General features: G+C 40.9%; 1 protein-coding gene across 2 annotated transcripts; it reads right to left on the reverse strand.

The window, feature by feature from the left end:
- Positions 1-209: 209 nt before the first annotated feature.
- RMP24 (ribonuclease MRP subunit p24) lies at positions 210-6,473 on the reverse strand. Of its 2 annotated transcripts, XM_006202316.4 has the most exons (5): positions 6,280-6,473; positions 6,172-6,194; positions 3,764-3,963; positions 2,081-2,280; positions 210-485 (listed from the first exon to the last, which is right to left on the reverse strand). In XM_006202316.4, the coding sequence occupies exons 1-5, from the start codon at positions 6,354-6,356 to the stop codon at positions 332-334; spliced, it is 654 nt and encodes a 217-aa protein (XP_006202378.1). In that variant the 5' UTR covers positions 6,357-6,473; the 3' UTR covers positions 210-331. The 2 variants fall into 2 exon arrangements, with proteins under 2 accessions (XP_006202378.1, XP_072805104.1); XM_072949003.1 differs by lacking the exon at positions 2,081-2,280 and having other exon boundaries at positions 248-485.
- Between the last annotated feature and the right edge of the window lie 1,605 nt (positions 6,474-8,078).

An 8,078-nucleotide genomic window follows, 5' to 3' on the forward strand; every position in this document is an offset into this window, starting at 1 on the left:
AAGAAAATGACGTAAATAATGAAAACTGTTAATTAAGGAAGGAGAAGACAGTAACATAGCCACTGAGTGTCCGTGTATATCCTTACTGCCTACCAGGACCTTTCAGACATGTCTGATTCTCACAGCCACCTTGCGACGTGTGCGGGTTTCGGTTTTTCATTCTAATGAGGGCTTTTCTCCATAAACACTGAAGCAAATGCCAAGAAAAATTCGTTCCTGGACCCTGGTTTTCATGTATTTTAAGACTAAATAGATTTTTTTTAAAAACCAGTTTTTCTAACTTTAGTTTCATAAATTGCATTAAACACTTCTTATTCTTCTAGTCCATCCTTTACAAAGAAGATAAGAAACTTCTGAAGTCCACCTTTGGATTCTTCTGGGATTCACTCTGGCTAAGCAACATTTTTAGTTGAGAGAAGTGTTTCTTTCTTTTGCTCAAACTCTTTGAGGAGCAAATAGGTGTTGACTGTCCGGATGTAGGTGTTCTGAAAAGAAACATAAAGCCACGCTTAGTATACTGACAAATGACAGTTTAAAAGTCTTATTCCTGCTTAGCCCAGTGCTTCTGAGCAGTGCCAGGCAGAGAGCAGGCCCTAAAAATACCCACTGAGTAAACGGCTCCCCATCTGGTACGTGTGTATTTATGCCCTGTTCTACTTCATTCCCGCCAGCTGTGTTCCATCCCCCCAAACAATCTTCAGGGTTTGTCAGTCTCATCCCTCTTCTGACTCCCCATCTGTGTAATAAATGTGAAATATCCTTCTCATTCCTGCATGTATCTAAGAAGCAGTCTGGTCTAAAAGCAAGTGAGTTATTTTAAATATGCCAAGTTTCCTTTTATCTGCATGTGCCCAAGAAAGTGAAAACTTCTATGCTGAATTCCTATCATACCAAACATCAAGATAACTAAATCAAGAATTTACAGGAAACTGGACTTGGAATTTTAGACATCAAGCCCAATAAAAGAAAAATTCAGTGGGAAGGGTATAGCTCAGTGATAGAGCACGGGCGTAGCATGCACAAGGTCCTGGGTTCAATCCTCAGTGCCTCCATTAAAAAATACACTATAAATAAATAAATAAACCCAATTTACCCCCCCCAAAAAAGCTTTAAAAAAAAGAAAAAACCCTCAATTCAGTAAGCAGAAATAATCTAGACCTTGCTGAATTTTGTTATTTATGTTCAAGAAACTACCAGAATCTTTTCTAAGAAAATGTTCACAAATTCCTTTCTGTTTCTATGGAGTTAAATGTACTGATTAGCATAGTGGATAAAGTATTGAAGATTACTAAAAATAAAACACGTGCCCAGTCACACAGTTAACTTCGTATCACTTGAGAAATCCCTATTCAGTTAATTTCCACAGGAATTTCCGATCAAGGAAATAGCAAGAACAACGGTTTGGAGCAGGAAAGTAACCTGAGTGGTTCAGCTTTGCTGACACAGAGTAGGAATGAAGACAAGTAAGACAGGCAGGCAGACTGGCACCAGGTAGTGAGGGCTCGAAACCCACCCCAGAGCACCTGTTCCGTATGCTACAGAGTGACGTGCTAAAAGGCTTCTAACCACAACTGTGCTTTTAAAAAATATCAGACTAGAAGGGCTTGAAACTAGAAGCAGGAAAACTCAGGAAATAATTGTAGTAGTCCTGGCCAATGAATGGAGACCTGAACAGACAGCAGCAGCAGGGAGGAAGGAGAGCTCACATGCAGACACCAAGGAAGTAGGATGCACAGAAGCCGGCGACTAACTGGACAAGGACCAAGGTAGCAGGAACTGTGAGCTGCACTCACCGTCTCAGGTCAAAATGTCTAGAAGGACATGTTCACTTACAAAACAAGCAACATAAGAGGATGGGGCATTTTGAGTAGTTAACTGTGGGGACCTGTGGGGACGGGGGAGTAGATATTTTGCACAGGCAGCTGGGAACAGGCCCAGGGAGAAGCTGGAAGCAGAAAAGCACGCCGAAGAACTCCCTGAGCTGGGTGGCAAAGTCAGGGAGTGTATATTAAACAGAGAACTTAGAAGAACTCAGAAGAGTTAACTCTAGCAATTTAAACAGCTTAATGAATTAAGATACCTGAAAGTCAGCGCTGGGCTCTTCCCTTTGGAACCAGACCTATCATGTTTCAGGTTTGCAGAACTTAGAGTCATCCTCTCCGGGGTGTTCAGGCCGAGTTTACTCGTTGGAGTGGTAGGATTGCTCTTCAATGCTGATAAAAAGCTTCTACTTTTACCATGATGTTTAACTGTTCTGTTGCATGTTTTACAAGTAACCAACTGCCATTAAAAGAAGAAATATTAGGTCTGATTTATCTTATAATTCATTCAAATACACTGCATGTTCATTAAATTCTTATACATAAGGGACTACATCAGGTGTCACAAGGTTGAGTAACAAAGGCTGCCCTTGGGGAGCTTGTAATCTTGCAACAGGAATCAGACAAAGACACAAATTTAAAAGAAAATCTTCAATAAAAAGTTAATGGCTAAACATCCGTATATAATTTAAAACATCTTTGTAAAGATGATAAAGCTCTACTCTCTCAATGTAAAACTCTGTTCAAAGGGAATGGAGGAGGCTGAGAATGAGCCTCCTCCATTTTGGAAGGATGCTCTTTGTAATAGCAGTAGACATTTAATATTTTTTTGTAGACAAACTCCAAGCCTTTTCCCAATAAAACATGGCTAAGTATCATTGAAAATTTAATTGACTCCTTCAGACAACTGATTAGTGATTCTGTAAAAATAGGTCTGAAGTAATTTATAAAACCAATCAAATGAATTCTCACATTCTCACACTTCTTCACCTCCTTAGCTATACAGGTTGACTCCTTTTTTCAGGATTCATTTTTCAAGACATGGTCCATTTTTACAGCTGAATGCCTTTCTTCTACATATCTCACTCAGTGCCCAGGACTCAGCCCAAGCCTCAACAAAATTAATACAAACTAGTTTAGCTAAGTACTCTGAAGATCATGAGCAGGTAAAAATGCAAATGGAAGGTCTTATTTACAGAGGTCTGTGTAAGTTGCTCCATGCTTTATATAAACAGTCAATTTTATGACAGAGCAAAATGCACTTACCCATCCAGTGCTGGTGAACTCCTAAACATGGCAGTTTAGGAGTTCTAAGTTATTACCAGTTGTAGTCTTGGGTCACACATAATCTGTTTTAGTGTTCAGTGTGCCCAGCACAGTGCCTGGTAGTAAGCAGGCACTCAAACACTTGACAAATGTTAAAAAGAACATGCAGATAAAGTGTATTGGAAAAACCATAAATAATTTGATTTTAGTTGTTTTATTCCATTTTATAGCCCCAATACACTGCACTGTTTTGCATAAGATACAGCCTCAAAAAATGTTTGATGAATGAACATAAGATGTACTTACCTTTGTTGAGCATAAACTTAAAAACATACTCTGACATGGAAGAGGGTGACTGAAGACATAACCCTCCATGGGGTACTTAATACACACTGCTGTTTGAAGAAAAGTACCATTAACTGATAAAATAATTGTGCTCAACAGTAAGATGTGAACAATTGAGAGCCCCTGCTGTTTGGTTTCAGGTAATTGCAAGAAACAAAAAATAAGCTATACTCTTGATGAAACAGTCATAATTAGAGAATAATTATGTATATATTTTGACAATTTAAATGTACTACTACAAATCTTTGAGTTATATTCAGGCTGATTCGTAACTTTATCTTTAGTGAAAGAAAATTCTCGTTTATTTATACATACTGGAATTGAAATCTTACCAATACACTTCTGGAGTCTTTGTACTTTTTCACAATTTTTGCTTCTTTAAAACTGAGTGTATAATTTCTTGCTTCTCGATTAAGAAGTTTCTGTATTTTAGGTGTCAGTTTGGCCTTGGGTTTGAGGCGCACTCTAGAGTTATCCAGAACCAGCAGCTGGAAGCAGTATGGACATGTTTCTTCAAAAGTGCTGTTATCATCTACAGTTACACAAATGGAACTCATGATTCAGCAAACCAGAATATTCTGCTACCACAAACTCAATATTATAAATGCAAAAGAGTATATTACTTAATGTGAGCAAATACACATTTTCAGTAAGCAAACTCAAAGTATAATTTACAAAAAGATAAATTAGCATTAATTACAATATATAATTATTTTACAAAAACTGTAATTCTATCCATTCACTCCTTTTAGCAACAAATAGGTAGGTCCCCACTCTTTGCTACATTCATTACTTGCTACCAAGTAAATAAAATCTGTATGTCTCATCAATTTTACAAACATGTTTATTACAAAATAACAAATTACACTGTGATTTTTCATTTTGTGATTTGTGAGCTGGGCTTTGTAGGTAGTTTTCTCAGTACAAGGTAACAGGACAATAGACATGCCCTATCCCCTTTATGCAATCAAGAAAGCATTCACTGACTGTCACCATGCTAGGCTGTGGAGATAAAAATACAGAAGCAAAAGAGTTGCTATCTTTAAAGAACTCACATTCTCAGGGAGCTCTAAACAAATGAAGATAAGGCTGGTAACAACAGTAGCAGAACAGGACTTAAATGCCCTGGAAATTATTAAGCTATGCATGGACCATCCAGAAACATTTCAAAGAGGCTTGAAAAAGGTCATCATAGATGACTATAAATTCTATCTGTATTTGGAAATGGCACTCATTATTTGTAAAGGGCTTTCAGGTAAAGCTACGGTGAAAAAGCAAGCATGACTTTTTTTTAGGGAAAGGTGAGCTATGAAGTGATGCAAATGAAAAGGAAGGTGGGCACACCATCAAATATTTAATAAACATTTATTGGTGAGCACTGTGCTAAGTGCTAGGGATATGACAGCGCCACAAAGGACCATGTCTGTGACTTAGCTCTGCCAAATGTAAAATTCTTTCATATTTACTGAATGACTGTTAAGTTCCAGGCACTGTTTTGGGTGTGGGAGATACCACAGTGAACAAAGGGCAGTTCATGGAGAGAGACAGTAAATACACCAACATCATATGTTTGGTTGGTGCTGGGGAGAAAAAAGTAAGATGGGAAAGGAGAATGGGAGATGGCAATAGAGCAGCCAGGAAAGACTATGCGGGGTGACATTTGCAAGAGACCAGAAGGAAGCGAGGGAGGAATCCAAGCAGGTATGAGGCAAGAGTTCCAGGCAGAAGGAAGGGCAGCTGCAAAGGCCATGAACAGCACCGGGGCCTGGGTGGTTGGATTTCAGTGAACAGAAGGGAGAGCAGGTCAGAGAGGTTAATACGGACCTATGATGCAGGGCCTTGTAGTCTCTTTAAAAGATATTCACTTATACTCTTTTGAGATTTCAGAGTATGTAGCAGAGAAGTGACATGATCTAGCTTAGGTTTTTATTAGGCTCACTTTGGTCGCTAGATTGAGAATGGACGTCAGAAATGCACCGGAGCTGTTGGCAATGACCCAGGAGAGACTGACAGCTTGGACCAGGGTGGTAAGATGGATACAGAGAGAAGTCGCTAGAGTCGCTAGATACTGGATACATTTTAAAGCCAACTGGATTTGCTGGCTTATTGGCTTGGGGAGGAAGGCTGTTAGCTACAGAGTCGCTTCTAGGTTTCTGGGCTGACTAATTCCTTGAGGATAGGGTTACCATTTATTGAAATGGGAAGAACTGGAAGAGGGGGGTTGTTATATTGGGGGATAAAGCTTTGGTCTAATATGACATTCAAAAAAAGTCATCAAGCCATCTGGATGAATCTAGAATTCGGGGGAGTAGCCTGGGGTGCAGATACAGAATTTAAAAGCCATGAAGCTGGATGAAAAACTGTCACCAAGGAAGTCAGTGTAGCTAGAAAGGAGGTCCAAGGGCTGAATTCTGGGACACTCCAACGTTGGTTTGTAAAGGTTAGGGAAATTAGGAGAACCAGCAAAGCATATCAAGAAGTGAACTTTGTGATGATCTGCAAGCCAAGTGAGGAAACTACTTCAAGTAGACCGATCAGTGTGTCAAATGCCGCTAACAGGTCAGGCAAGGTTAAGGAAACTGGATTTTTCCTTGCGAAACTGAGAAGCGAGCATTATGGCAGAGGGTCGATTAGATTTTTTCTTTCTTTTTTTTCTTTTTGATCATTCTGAGCGTTGTGCAGAATGGAGAGGAGCGGGGCGACGCGTGCTTGACCCACAACCAACGGGCGTCCTCCCTACCGTGTGACGAACTGTAGGCCCAGCTGCAAAAGAGAAAGAGACTCGTGAGGGAACAGAGAAAACCTCCTCGCCGCTCGCCTCCCGCTGCCCATCCCGTCCCTCTCTTACAGGAGATACCGGGCCTGGCCCGGGCAGCTATCTTGTAGTTTCCGCGCTGCAGCCTCAAGGTAGTGCTTCTGCCTCATTGCCACCACCAATCCCACTCCGCTGAGACCCGGAGACAAAAGACTCCGAAAGCCGGCTTCCCAGCGTGGTGGACTTCAACGTCGCGATCCGATCCCTCCGGAAACAGGCGCCCCGGGCTGAAGGGTTCCGGTTTCCTTCACATCCGGTCCGGCGCGCAGGCCGACCCACTGCCCACCATTCGCCCCGCCCCCAGGTCCCGCCCCTTCCGCCTGGCCCAGCGCGGGTCGCTTCAAACTCGAACCTGGGCAGAGAAGCTTGCTTGACTGGGCAGAGGTGGCAACGTCACGAATGGAGGGTGCTGCCGTCTGACAGCCCCCTGTCTGTTACTCCTGTTCCACCTCTTCAGCCCACGTCGCCCTCTGGATTTGCGAGCCAGGGTACTGACGTGCCCTCGGCAGGCGGACGCGTGGCCCGCAAGGGGGCAGCTGGGAGAAGCGAGGCCTCCAGTCCAGGCTGCTCTCCTCACGAGCGCCAGAGAGCTTGTCTTTTATTTTTTCCCGTTTTTTATTGAAGTGAAATTCACACAACATAAAGTTAACCATTTTAAGGTGAGCAACTCAGTGATATCTAGTACAATTGCAGTGTTGCGCAAACACCACTAGTTTGGAAACATCTTTATCATCCTATAGGAAACCCCGTACCTGATGAGCAGTTGCTCCGCATTCTCCCTTCCCTCCCAGCCCCTGGCAGCTAGTAGTCCGCTTTCTGTCTCTATGGATTCTGTCTCTGCTAGTCTGAACATTTCATTATAAATGGAATCACAGGACCTTTTCAGTCTGGCTTCATCCATTTAGCATAATGTTTTTGAGGTTCACCAACCCTGTAGCATATATGGGAACTTCATTCCTTTTTATGGCCAAATAATATTACATTGTATGTATATATCACATATAGTTTATCCATCCATCCACTGATAGACATTTGAGTTGTTTCCACCTTTTGGTTATTGTGAATAGTACTGCTATAAACAACAAGCACTTATCAGAATACCTGCTTTCTATATTGAATGTATACCTAGCGGTGAAATTGCTAGGTCATACTGTAATTCCATTTTTAACAAGGGTTCCAAATTCTCCACATCCTCACCAACACTCATTTTGTTTTTGTTTTTGTTTTTTTTTTAACTATAACCATCCTAGTGAGTGTGAAGTGTGGCATCTCTTTCTGGTTTTGATTTGCATTTCTCTACTGACTAATGAAATGACGTTAAGCATCTTTTCATGTGTTATTGGCAATTTGTACACCTCTGAAGAGATGTCTGTTCTAGTTAATTGCCCATTTTTAAACTGAGTTATTTGTTTTTTGTTGTTGAGTTGTTAGAGTTTTTAAATATATATTCTGGATACTAGACTCTTATTCATCTTTTATTTTTAAATTCAGAAAGGAGTCAAATGATACAAGAGTTTGTAAAAAGAAAGTACATGTTTACATCCATATAGATATATTTTGGTTTTTTAGAAGAAATGTTATTACGTCTGCTCTTCCCACCTTTCCATCCTCCTTCTCTGAGGTGATCAACATTAGCAGTTTGGTCTTTTCTCCTTCTATGTCCTTACACACACAAGCCCATGTATGAATGTATAAATATCCCCAGTCACCATTACCCCAACACATACACAACAAAAAAGCCAAGATATACACAAAAAACAAAAAACAAAAATGCAACGTTAGTCCTTTACTACACAACTCGCCTTTGTCTTTAACAGGCCACAGACATCCCT

The sequence above is a fragment of the Vicugna pacos genome, chromosome 24 (genome assembly GCF_048564905.1).
Source record: "Vicugna pacos chromosome 24, VicPac4, whole genome shotgun sequence".
In the NCBI taxonomy this organism is placed as follows: domain Eukaryota; kingdom Metazoa; phylum Chordata; class Mammalia; order Artiodactyla; family Camelidae; genus Vicugna; species Vicugna pacos.